The sequence below is a fragment of the Spinacia oleracea genome, chromosome 6 (genome assembly GCF_020520425.1).
Source record: "Spinacia oleracea cultivar Varoflay chromosome 6, BTI_SOV_V1, whole genome shotgun sequence".
NCBI lineage: Eukaryota > Viridiplantae > Streptophyta > Magnoliopsida > Caryophyllales > Amaranthaceae > Spinacia > Spinacia oleracea.
Genome location: NC_079492.1, coordinates 53028550 through 53041370, shown reverse-complemented (window position 1 = coordinate 53041370; position 12821 = coordinate 53028550). Strand labels below are relative to the sequence as shown.

At 36.9% G+C, this 12821-nt stretch overlaps 3 protein-coding genes across 3 annotated transcripts; 2 read left to right on the top strand and 1 right to left on the bottom strand.

Moving 5' to 3' along the window:
• Window positions 1-393: 393 nt before the first annotated feature.
• Window positions 394-2246, bottom strand: LOC110799127 (uncharacterized). Its single transcript, XM_056833100.1, has 2 exons — window positions 1099-2246; window positions 394-808 (listed from the first exon to the last, which is right to left on the bottom strand). Exons 1-2 carry the CDS (start codon window positions 2195-2197, stop codon window positions 774-776), a joined length of 1134 nt encoding a protein of 377 aa, XP_056689078.1. The 5' UTR covers window positions 2198-2246; the 3' UTR covers window positions 394-773.
• Window positions 2247-3310: 1064 nt separating this feature from the next.
• On the top strand, window positions 3311-9394 carry LOC110799123 (endonuclease 4). Its single transcript, XM_022004325.2, has 10 exons — window positions 3311-3578; window positions 3702-3829; window positions 4249-4429; window positions 4639-4749; window positions 4821-4876; window positions 6475-6558; window positions 6920-7012; window positions 7442-7509; window positions 7755-7828; window positions 8782-9394. Exons 2-10 carry the CDS (start codon window positions 3713-3715, stop codon window positions 8928-8930), a joined length of 933 nt encoding a protein of 310 aa, XP_021860017.1. The 5' UTR covers window positions 3311-3578; window positions 3702-3712; the 3' UTR covers window positions 8931-9394.
• An 81-nt stretch (window positions 9395-9475) lies between these two features.
• On the top strand, window positions 9476-12821 carry LOC110799124 (endonuclease 1). The gene is made up of 9 exons (XM_022004326.2): window positions 9476-9610; window positions 10877-11057; window positions 11145-11252; window positions 11333-11388; window positions 11498-11581; window positions 11867-11962; window positions 12093-12157; window positions 12240-12313; window positions 12430-12821. The coding sequence occupies exons 1-9, from the start codon at window positions 9500-9502 to the stop codon at window positions 12552-12554; spliced, it is 900 nt and encodes a 299-aa protein (XP_021860018.1). The 5' UTR covers window positions 9476-9499; the 3' UTR covers window positions 12555-12821.

Below are 12821 nucleotides of genomic sequence, written 5' to 3'. Positions count from 1 at the left end.
TGAGCGTAACAGAGACACCCAAAGACCTTTAAAGCATTGAAATCGGGCTCTTTTCCAAATAACACTTCATATGGGGTTTTGTTTTGCAATAAATGAGATGGAGTCCGATTGATTAAATAAATAACACCCAAAACACATTCACCGCAAAAACTGACATGGAGGTTACGTTGAAACATCAAAGCACGTCCAACATTTAAAATATGTTGGTGTTTCCGTTCCACACGACCATTCTGTTGGGGAGTACCAACCCAAGAAGTTTCAAAGAGAATGCCATTTTTGGTGAAATAGGGAAGCATGCATTTAAATTCCGTGCCATTGTCGCTACACATAATTTTAACAGGAACCTCAAACTGACGTTCAATCATCGAAAGAAAAGAACAAAATGCGGAATAAACTTCGGTTTTATCATTCAACAAATAAACCCAAACACCTCTTGAATAATCATCAACCAATGTTAAAAAATAATGTGCACCACAACTAGAGGGAGTACGATATGGCCCCATAAATCACAATGTATCATCTCAAAACTCCGACTAGCTCGACTATCACTATTAGGGAAATAAATACGAGATTATTTAGCCTGAGGACAAACATCACATGCTTTATTCAAAGTTTTACGACCACTACTAGCACTAACAACAGGAATTAACTTGACTACTTTTTCCGACGGATGCCCCAGTCTTCTATGCCATAGTTCGAATTCAAAAACACCCGAGACAGTCACCGCACATACTGTAGGAAGCCTCCGGAAATAGTAGAGTCCATCCACGCGTTCACCGGCTCCAATCAGGCTCCCCGAACGTTGGTCCTGTATAGCACATAAAGAATTAGTGAATCGTACATAACACTGGGAATCATCAATCATTTGAGACACCGATATTAAATTGCAACGCAATGTAGGAACGAATAAAACATGTTCAAGAATTAAGCTATCGGTTAAAATAACACGGCCTTCTTTTGTAGCAAAAGCTTGTTCGCCATCAGGAAGCCCAACTGGGCAAGGTGAAATAGAACAGACATCCACCAAATGTGAGGCATCACCAGTAACATGATTAGAGGCACCTGTGTCGAGAATCCAAGACGAAGAAAAATACTCACCAATCATCTTATCCTGTGGAGAATGGTTTACCATATTAAGGAGTGCTTGAATGTGCTCTGGCTTGAGGTCAGCCGACGAGACTTGCACCGTGCCAGTGCCAACGTCTGGACTGCTGCTTGACGTGGCAGTACTGCCCACCTGCCCAGACCCCGTACCAACAGCATTGGCGCGCACCAGAGACCTCGTGCGCTCAGTAGGGACTGCTGCTCGCGAGCTAGGAGGTTTACCAACATGGGACTTATCCGGCCACCAATCCGGGTACCCATGTAGCTTGAAACAAGAGCTATTGTCATGCCCGTTCTTCTGGAAGTGAGAGCAGTGTAGCTTGGTTTTGTCGCGACGATCCAAGGCCTTTTCACGATCAGCGTGCACCGCAAACATATGAGCAGTGTCGTATGTAGACTCGATTGTACTCCGAGCAATACCACGAGAATTCTCCTCCTGCAGCAGCGTCTCATAGACGTGCTCCAAGCCGGAAAGAGGCTGCTGTGAGAGAAGGTTAGACCTCATGACAGCATAGAGATCATCATCCATACCAATTAAAAATTGATGCAGGCGTTCCTCCTCCTTATCCAACCCATATTTCCCGGCGATATCACAAGTGCATTGCCCGCATTCGCAGCCGTGAGGCGGCTTTAGTTGGTTTAGGTCATCGAACAGACCCATCAATGTCGCATAATATTCTTCGAGTGACATGCCCTTGGTCTGTTTGCAAGCCGTGATCACAGCCCGTAGTTGCTGGAGGCGAGGGCCATTGGCCTTGCGATACCTCTTTGACAGATAATCCCACAGTTTCTTGGCTTCATCAAAATACGGAACCGTCGATGCGACTTTTTCATATGTAGTACGCATAATCCATGCAACTAACATGGAGTTTACAGTCACCGAATCCAGGTGCTTCTTCTTCTCAGTTGGTTTGGTGATGGTGCCATCGACAAACACAAATTTCCTATGAGATCCTAAGGACAAAGTGATTTCCCTAGAGCACGCGAGATAGTTTTTCTCACCCTTCAAGACTACGTGAGTAATCCAATTACCGGGTTGATCACCAGCGCCCAGGTAATACGGAGAAGATGGGTCAATTTTACCTTCATCCATTATAGACGCTCTGGAAAAAATAGAGTTTAGGGTTTTTAGGGTTTGATTGCTCCGATACCATGTTAGGAATTGATTTTCCTTGCCTTGTATTACTGTGGAAGTATGTATTTATATACAACCTAAATGTAGCTATTAGGCCTAAACATTAAGCCCATTACCAATTACATTATAAAGCGCGCTTTAACAGATACTCTTCGATTTTCTGGTCTCTGTTTATGGATTCCTCTGTCATTTATCATCTGCAGATATATGAAGCTTTAACAGATACTTAAGCCCATTACCAATTACATTATAAAGCTTTAACAGATACTCTTCGATTTTCTGGTCTCTGTTTATGGATTCCTCTGTCATTTATCATCTGCAGATATATGATCCAGCAAAGAAATGGGAACGCTACACGATCCATGAAGATTGAATGACCAAATTAAAGAGACAAAGATCAATTTGTGATAGAGATACAGTTTCCGCCAAATTTTGGTGTAATTCTGTTTCTAAGCATACATTTCTTATTCACTCCAACGATGTGTGTCTTATTTCCTTGTACTCCGGTATTAGTTTTATGCTCACTCCAAGTCACAACCTCTCCTTTGTTCTAACCCTAACAAAGTGCTTTTTATCTACTTCGTATAACTTTTTAGATCAAATAACTAATTTGTACAACTGTCTAAAACAACGAGCATACAGAAATAAATTGGAGGTAAAGAGCCGAAAGACAATTTTTTTTAGCATCCGGTTTATCTTTAGGGCTAATCCGGATTTGGGGCGAATTCTGGGTGAATAGGTTCCAGTCCCCTCCCAATGGTTGTTGCGGGGATCAAACACGAGTTTTCCCTACCAATTTCAGCCTCAATCACCAATGAACCAACAGACAATTGGTAAGAGTCGTAAGACAATGAATTTGCAATTTAAGACGCGTAAAAAAAGTTATAATTCAAAATAAAGTTAATGTATAGGTGATATCTGCTCGGTTCAATCTTTCTACAACTCTACAAGAAGTGGGTAGCAATTTCATCCTATAACTTATGATATTTGGTCAGTTTTTTTTTTTTTGAGGGGATGATATTTGGTCAGTTCGATTACCAATTTCTAATTGGTTTTTTAAATATTAAAAAATCCGACCATGACTTTAATATTTGTGTTCGGTTATCCGCATTTTTGATTCGATTTTTCGTTTTTTTTAATATTTTGCACAACCCTACTTCGGTATAACCCCCAAAAAGATATTCGGATCTTCTTTCTCTGAGAATTATTCCCATTTTCCAATGACATGAACACTTAGAATTATGAATTACTTTTCCGGTTGACTTTTGATGCTCTTTGTTCTTCACCAGTTCACAGCGTTGACTTTTATGGGTTCTGAATAATAGCACTTGAAGAACAGGTGAAAATTGTTTCATTCATTATTTTAGTAAAATTTCTTTCCACCCTTTTCCTTTTCCTTATCTTTTTCTTTTGTGGGTTTTAATTTTTATCAAGAACAAATTTTGTTGATTTTTTTGTGTAGGAAATTGGAAAATGGGGTTTTCGGAGTTATTACGGGTTTGTGGAGTAGCAATTGTGTTTTTTCAACTCATTACCGCGGGTTTTGGTTGGGGACAACATGGTCACTATGCTATTTGTAAAATTGCAGAGGTAAGATAATCAAAGATTCATGCTTTCTGCTTAATTATTTCCATAACTTGAAGAGAATTTATGTGAATTTTGATTTCCTTTTTATTTTCCAAAAGTAATTGATTAATGACTGCTAAGTGCTGAATTAATGTTGATTTTGCAATTCCTTTCTTTACAAATATTCATGATTGTTGCTTTTTTCATCAGTATGATTGTTGATAAATTGTGTGAATGTGGTTTATTGAGTTTTTTCTGGAATTGATTTATTACTGATGAATTAATTTTTATCTGCAGTTGCTTTAGATCATTTACAATAACAGTAATTTTTATATGTTTTGGGGAAATTCTATAGAGTAAGTTAGTTGTACTATTGACTATTTCGTTTAGTACACCTTCTTTCAACAGTTTTTCTAAAAGGACCTTTTCCCCCTGTGTTTTAGGGATATCTTTCTGAAAATGCTATGGCTGTTGTGAAAGAGCTGCTTCCAGAGTCCGCGGAAGGGGAGCTAGCCGCTGTCTGCTCTTGGGCTGATTTATTTCAAGTTCGTTCCCACTATTACTGGAGCCGTGCCTTGCATTATGTTGATACACCTGATTTCAGGTGTAATTATGACTACTCCAGTAAGTTGATTTATGTATACCGCTTTCTGTCAGCACTATGCTAAAACTTTCGTGACAAAGATGATAAAATCAACGTAGCTAAAAGATGCAAATCGGTTGAGCCCTTTGAATTTAGAATTATGTTTCTTATAGTTCATGATCAAGATCGGTTCTAATATTTGTAATTCCTTTATCTGTTTTCGCTTACAATGTTCAAATAACTAATGCAGGAGACTGTCATGATTCTGTTGGACGCAAGAGTAGATGTGTGACGGGGGCAATCTATAATTACACGCAGCAGCTAATGTCAGCATGCCATAACCCAGCTTCTGAATTTAGATGTATGAGTGCCAATTTCTTCTTGTTATTGCTATATCTTTGATGCCGGGAACTGATGATTTACTTAATACAGATAACTTGACTGAGGCTCTCATGTTCCTGTCACATTTTGTTGGTGATGTTCACCAGGTTAGTGCCTTTTCTGAGACAGTGTGACTCTCAGTGAGGATGTTGGGAGTCTTGAGACAATTCCCAAAAATTCATGTCCTTAGTTGCATATATATCATACAATATTCCTTTCTGTTGGAGTCAAGTCAGCTGTTGGACTATAGTTTGTGCTTCAGATAGCCAAACTACAGTTCAGTATCCTTATGGCATGTAAATGTAAAATGACTTGTACTGAAGTACTTCGAACTATGCGATGCATATTGTCAAGCTATGTAAAATGTATGTATGTCTTTTTTTTGACTGAAAGTGGGCAGTGATACTGAAGCCAGTATTACAGGTTCACAGCTTTTCCTGATTCTAAGTTCTAACAGTATATCAACAAAATCTTCTATTTGCTCTTGCAAGCTGTATAAGATGGGAAGAAAGGAGTCCATCGTATATTCATATGGATAGCAGTATTCATAAGTGGTCATATAGCTTTACTTTACATATCATGGAGTCACTGTAAAATTAATAACAACACCATAGTACGTGATTGAAATTTGAAAGCATCTCCATGCGCAGTTAAAACGCAATTTGGGGAGACGAGAGGTTTCAAAGATGTGAGACTGGAGCTCTCACTTCTCAGTTCTCACACAATTTTCCATCTTCCATCAGAATATTACCTTCTGCATTGTTTGTAGGCGGTTAGAGCTTTTTGGGAATAACTGCAGGAGGGAAGTAGGAAAGGGAGAAGGAGAAGAAAGGGTGAGATCAGAAGGGAAAAAAAATAGTACGAAATATAGCTTTTTGAATGGATCATAGACGAAAGCTTCGAGGAACTTCAATTCCTCCACTTTATATTTCCCCTTACATTCTTAATTATCTTTGAAATTGTGTCTTCCCTTCCCATCCATTTTGCTGATTATTCTTCAGAGGTGCCTATAGGCTATAAATAACGATCTAAGGAGGGGAATCGAAAAGAACACACTAGAGTTTGGGGTGACAGTGTGACAGTGAACACCCCAAAATTTTAAGCTCTTGGTATGATCTATTTCTTATTAATCAGTTCAAAGAAAAGAATTTACATAACCATTTGTTGCCGAATGAGACATTCACCTGATTTTATGTAGGTAACAGTTTCCTTCTTATTGGTGTGTCTCAGTAGGACCGTCTTTTATTTTTTCAGCTATATACCATACTTCATGTTGCTGAGTTTGTCTAGTCACTTGAGTAAGGGGATCTCCTCCCCCTTGTTAATGAAAAGGGTGTTTTTTGTTCCGTCAATCTGGGAGAAAAGCTATCATGATATACTAAACTACGGACTGGATTTTGTTTGTCTGATGAGCAAATCTATGAGTTGGTGTGGGATATGCCATAAATGCATATACTTTAAAAACGGGGATACCCGTAAAGGATCAGATCACCAGAAAAACGTACAAGTAATAAGTATTATCTAAGTAGGAGTATAAACTTAATTTAGTTTTTTTATTTCACCCAATGATAAATTGATACCAGGGAAAGAATTCATAATTTTTTTTCCCTACTGGAAATGAATTATTCTTTACATAGTTTGTCTCTCTTCTTTTCGTCCTTTTAGCTTAATAGTTGTCGCTAATTTTGGCTTCTCCTATCTGCAGCCTCTACATTGTGGTTTTCTAGGCGATCTGGGAGGGAATAGAATTCAACTTCATTGGTATCGGAGGAAGGCTAATTTGCACCATGTATGTTTTTGTGTGTCCCCATGACTCCCATCTTTTCTCCTTCATGAAAAGTGAATGTATTTAGGGTGGAAGACTGGAAGCCACTCAATTCTATCAAATATTATTGTTCCGGACATGTAATTTCCTTTCACTTGGATGAAATCTATGACTCTACAAGAGCTAATGACAGAAGAAAGTACTCTGTGATGAATGTAGATAAAAAAGTATGTAATGTCAATACCTTGAAATCCCTACATCCAGAAATAATTGCCTTTTTGATTGTATGATAACTGAGGTTAATGGAAGTAGAATATTAATATCTGGTATATTTTTTTCGTGTTTTGGGTTTCTCTTGCCTTTAAACTGCCTGTGTTTGTGTTAGGTGTGGGATACGGAAATCATTGATACTGCCGTGAAGAATTTCTATGGTTCAGATCTCAACAACATGATAGAAGCCTTGCAGAGAAATATCACGGTAAATTGTCCTATCCCGTAAATGTGGTCTAGCTGAGAAGATAAAATTTCATAAGTTGTCAAAGTCAAAACATGGATTCCATCTGCTGCGAATATTCAAGTTTCAGTTCAAGATTCCTCTGCTTGATATGTGACAAAAAATTATTACGGAATAGATAGGATTCAGCAAGAGGGGTTAAACAAGAAAAGATGTTCACATGTTTGTGTACCCACCTTCAACTCTTTTTCTTTTGCATGTTTGAGAGTAAACTTTCACTAGTCAATCAAGCAATTATTGTACTCTTCAAGAAATGGTCTATCTTGAAAAGATCTCCCTGGGATTGCAAAAACAGAAAACTGCTGCTATTTAAATCTCATTTCTCATATCTGCAGTTTTATTAACTTATATTGATTTCTAACATTTGCATTCCTATCCATTTTGTTTCTTTAGGAAAACTGGTCCAATTACGTTGAGTCATGGGAAGAATGTGATTCAAACCGCACAGTATGTCCTAATCCGTAAGTCTGCTCTTGTTTGTTCTATGGGATAAGCTAGCCTCTGAAAGCCAAGCTCAAAATAAGATGAGATTTCTGTGTAATTTATGTCAAATATTTTAATGCTTGTTCTGCAAAGATCAAAACAATTGGCTCTCATAAAAGTGGAAGGGGACAAGAACTATCAAACTCAGAAATAACCTAGCAATTGAAAACAGCAATATTTTCTTCGAGTTTGAAAGATTTACAACAGAAGTGTGCTTTTGCAGGTATGCATCTGAGAGTGTTAGCCTGGCTTGCAAGTACGCGTACAGAAATGCCACACCAGGAAGTGTATTAGGAGGTAAGACTTACAAAATTGCCTGTGCTTCATGGTGTCTTTACTGTAAATTTACTTCTTTTTTTTTTTTTTTTACAAGGTACTGTCTACTTCTCCTATATAGTCCGACCTCCAATCGTCCCTTCCCCCTGCTTCTCCTAGTAGCCCAATTTTCCTTGACCTTTAAGTCTATGATGGGTCTGTTTTGAATAAGTACAACACCAGTATGAAAAGAGAGAGAGAGCTATAGATGTGCCAAATTCCAATTTCACCCTGTTTATCGTTAATTAACTGCTGCTCGTATAAGGAGTATAGACAGCTTGAATGTTGGTTGATCGTTGATCAAGGTCTGAGCAGTGTTTAAAAAAGCGCGCGGAAGCGCGAAGCTCTAGGGCAAAGCGCTTAATTAGGTTTGAGCGAAGCATTTGTGATTTCGGCGCGCTTTTTGGCGCTTCATTGAAAATCTTTTTTTATTATTATTATTACTTTACGTTGAAAGCTTTTTTTATATGTTGTTATTGTGTTTTGGACCACACCTATTAATCCTTAACAATAGAAAGTGGGCCAAGAGTCCAAAAGAAAAGGAAAAAGAAGAAAAGAAAAAGACAACACTCACAACGACCCCCCTGAGTTCTTGATAATTACTATGTTATATGCTTTATTTTTGTTAAAACAAAGAGTAATATATTTTTGGAAGTAAATCTGATGTTTATATACTTTTTGGTTATTTTAGTAAAATATAGTATATGCATAATATTTAAAAAGAATCTTTAAGTCTTAAAAAGTGCACTTCACTTCGATGAAGCGCGCGCCTTGCCCTTAAGCTCTATGACTCATATCGCTTTAGTGCGCTTTTCGCTTTTTTATACACAGGGTGGACTGGAGGTCAAATTACATGGTTACATTATCAGGTTGAATCTAGCGTTTTGTTTTTCTCTGTCTAATCAGATTTCTGCTTTCTTCATTTTGTGCCATAGATGACTACTTCCTCTCCCGGCTACCCATAGTGGAAAGGAGACTGGCTCAAGGCGGGGTCCGCTTAGCAGCTACTCTCAACCGTATTTTCAAATCATGCGGGCTGATCTCCAACGCAGGAAGAGAAGTGCAAGGAGCAAGGTTGGCATGAGAATACATCATTCAATTTAGTTTTTTCTTCAAAGGATCACATGCTGTTAGCAATAAAATGGAAAACCATACCATAATTCTTCATGGTTATTCATATTGAAGACTTGAGGTAATTTATCAAAACTAAAAGAAGAAGAATAAGTGATTGGATCGATCATTTATTTTGTAAATAGAAATGTGTATATAGTGTATTCCATCTTCTTTTAGATAAATTCAGCGAGTTTATTCAATGCTTATTGTAAAATTGTTTAGGCATATTATCAGGTGTTATCCTGTTATATTCTCGAGTTTTCTTTGTTTATTGAGTCGAACAGATTCGTATTTCGTAGATGCTGTTGTAACAGATAGAATATGCCGAAGTGTGAAGTCGCTTGTGCAAAGTGACAACTTGTTGATTACTCAAAATAGTTGTGTAAATGAGACTTGTACTCAATGTTAATGTCTGTTTGGCAAGTTTATAAATAATGGTAGTCTGCCTAACCATAACACATAAGTTTACTTGCGTATACATAATTAAGAGTGTCTATTTTGTTAATTTTACGGGTGTTTGATATAATTCGAGGTTTTTCAATGTCGCGTTCTACTTGTTTTGTTTCTTGTCTGGTTTATTGCTTGATCTTGATTGCTGGAGTTCAAGCATGGAGCAAAGAGGGTCACATGATCACCTGCAAAATTGCGCAGGTTAACTACTACGTACTCTTTTCTTTTGTGGCTGTGTACCTCTTTAAGTTCTTTTTATTCATTCCGACTCTTGAACTATTGGCTTCGTGTAACTCGATTTTTAGATAATCTGTTACAATATGTTTAGGAGTGACTCAAACGTTTCATGCGTAACTGGACTGCCTAACCCGAGATAGGTGTTGGGTTAAATAGAGTCTTTCTTTTTACCTACGAAACTTATTCCTGTTAATGTAAAACCCATAATTATTGTATTAATATTATTTTATTTATATAAAATATAAAGTCAAATTAATAATATGGTTTAACGTTTTATGTGTGATGGTTTGAGAAAATTGATGTAAAGGTTTGATGGAAATGTAAAAATTAAATAAGAAAAGGGGTAGTGATTAATCAAACCCTGGTGTCTGCTATCACACTTATTAGTCCTTACCAACTGAGACAAAGATTACATAATGCATAACGAAGCAGTTGTTAAATATATAATATTTGTTCTTAGGGTTTAACCAATATAATTTCTTTTTGCACCCCTAAAATTTTGTGGCCCGGTGCTGTAGGTCCGCATAGACCTCCCTTTAGCCAACCCTGGCGTAAACACTCTTAGCATGACTTATATCTTATTATCAGTAAACTTTTGATGACTTGTAGCAATGTATGGCATGTTGTTATCTCAACTTTTCTGTTTCTCAAAATTGTTTATACATTATGAGATATTGCCGTAATACATAAAACTTGCTTGCCTTGTACGTACTTGAAAGAGTCTTGAGTTAAGCAGACTCTAAACGTTACACGATTATGTAAGGATTAAGAAATGTATTTATTATTTTATTGGTCTAATAAGAATGAAGTGTAAGCAAACATCTCACTAGGGAAAACAATTTCCTTTCTTTCCAACCTACCTTTTAATAAAATCTGGGGTCTTTGAATATAGCCTCCAATTATTTTCGATGTAGAGAGACCCGACCCACATAGGTCCCCCCGATGAGATTTGACCCGGTCTTGGAATCCCGACAATACTTTAACCAATAGCTAACCTAGTCGACATCCACAATTAGCCTCTTATTTTAACCTATATGGATTACTTTCCAATATTTCTAACTTAATGAGTAATTAATCATGTGTTAACCGATAACTAACCCAGTCGGCATCCACTCTTATTGTACATATATGGATTATAATAAATATTGTATATGGTGCTCCAAATTATCAATATGGATTACTTTCCAATATTTCTAACTTAATAAGTGATTAAATTTGTGTATGAAACAGGATCTGTTGGAACCAGAGGCAGCAGATGCAGTGAAGAAGTTATTACCAGAAGATTTAAATGGCAACTTATCAGCTTTATGTGTGTGGCCAGACCAAGTAAGACACTGGTACAAATACCGCTGGACTAGCCCTCTTCACTTCATTGATACTCCTGATGATTCTTGCTCTTTTGATTATAAACGTACGTAAGCTATTTAAATAATTAAGCTACCGCGATTAATCTTTACCTATGTCATTAGTTACCTAATTAATGATTGGATTGGTTTAGGGGATTGTCATGATGAACATGGTGTTGAAGACATGTGTGTTGCTGGTGCTATCCAGAATTTCACTTCTCAACTTCAGCATTACCGTCAAGGAACAGCTGATCGGCGCTGTAAGATCTGTTTAATTTTGACTCTGATTCCAGTAATTTGCATGCTATATGGTAATTTTGACTTTTGCTTAAAAATGCAGATAATTTGACAGAGGCATTGCTATTTCTGTCACACTTCATGGGTGATATTCATCAGGTTTTATTCCAGATGATATCATAATTCTCACTCTTATCTATCTAAATTAATTCTGGATTTAACTCAACATTATGTTATTTAACTGTATGTTAATCATTCTTAATTACAGCCAATGCATTGCGCGCATACCAGCGATAGAGGAGGAAATTCTATTGATTTACGATGGTTTAGGCATAAATCTAATCTCCATCATGTATGTTTTCTATTAATTAACACATTTTTTCCAATTTGTTTTGCTCAAAAGATTGGCACTTGAACCTTTTATACCGCCACAAACGTGATAAATACCATAACTGTATGAGATACCACCACAACTATTTTGGCCGGAATAGCGGGTTTTAGGAAGAAAAGTCAGACTCAAAGTTTGTCCCGGCCCGGCCCGGCCCTGATTTTTATACTTACTACAAAAGTACAAAGTACTCCGTAGTTGTTTTTTAATACTCCGTGTTAAACTTCCGGTTGCTATGGTATGGTTTAGGTATGGGACAGAGAGATAATTCTTACAGCCATGAAGGATTACTATGACAATGACGTGGATCTCTTACAACAAGACATTGTAGGAAACTTCACTGATGTAAGACTTAAACATGAGTAATTCGTCTTTTGCAACTCGTCATAATAACTAATTAAGCCCTTCAAATCATGATTATCAACGATCGATAATGTGCTTATATATAACGTTGTACCTTATTATATTAATACAGGGAATTTGGTTTGACGATGTCTCGCATTGGACAGATTGCGACAGTCTTCATACTTGCGTAACCAAGTACGACTATTTTCCTTTTAAAATTTTACGTAAAAAATAATCGTACTTGTCATAAGACGTTTTTGGTTTTTCCTTGCCATAGGTATGCCACAGAGAGCATTAACATAGCTTGTAAATGGGGTTACAAAGACGCCGACCCTGGTGTAACACTTGGAGGTAAGAATTTGTGTAGTTTGCATCTTCAAAATATATTGAAACAATTTAAATTCCTCGTATAGCAAATTAAAGGTGTATATATAACACGTTCGAAAATTCTTATCATGTGTTTATAGATAACTACTTTAATTCGAGGCTGCCTTTCGTGATGAAACGTATAGCGCAAGGAGGGGTTAGATTAGCCATGATTTTAAACAAGGTGTTCAACCATGGCCATGAAGCAATGGTAGTCGCCACATAAGAAAATCATGTCATACTCATACTCAACAAAAGGAGGAGGTTATAATTACATCCTTGGCTTCCAATGTTTAGGACTCTAGGATAATCCATTCATCAAAAGTAAATAAACCTTATTATTTTAGCAATATGTAGTGTTGAACAATTTAATTTGTACTATAATTTGTTGCAATTGTAATTTAATTCTTTGCTAATGAGATATTAGCAATTTGACTATTCATATGTACTAGTACAAGTTAACAAGTACAAGTACAAACTTCTTTCTTTTGCA

Coding starts and splice junctions, on each gene's coding strand:
- LOC110799127 (XM_056833100.1), bottom strand. CDS start 2,197: ATGGATGAAGGTAAAATTGACCCATCTTCTCCGTATTACCTGGGCGCT. Junction 809..1,098: donor TCCACAGGATAAGATGATTG/GTGAGTATTTTT, acceptor TGTGCTATACAG/GACCAACGTTCGGGGAGCCT.
- LOC110799123 (XM_022004325.2), top strand. CDS start 3,713: ATGGGGTTTTCGGAGTTATTACGGGTTTGTGGAGTAGCAATTGTGTTT. Junction 3,830..4,248: donor CTATTTGTAAAATTGCAGAG/GTAAGATAATCA, acceptor CCTGTGTTTTAG/GGATATCTTTCTGAAAATGC. Junction 7,829..8,781: donor ACCAGGAAGTGTATTAGGAG/GTAAGACTTACA, acceptor TTTGTGCCATAG/ATGACTACTTCCTCTCCCGG.
- LOC110799124 (XM_022004326.2), top strand. CDS start 9,500: ATGTCGCGTTCTACTTGTTTTGTTTCTTGTCTGGTTTATTGCTTGATC. Junction 11,058..11,144: donor TTGCTCTTTTGATTATAAAC/GTACGTAAGCTA, acceptor GGATTGGTTTAG/GGGATTGTCATGATGAACAT. Junction 11,963..12,092: donor TTGTAGGAAACTTCACTGAT/GTAAGACTTAAA, acceptor ATATTAATACAG/GGAATTTGGTTTGACGATGT.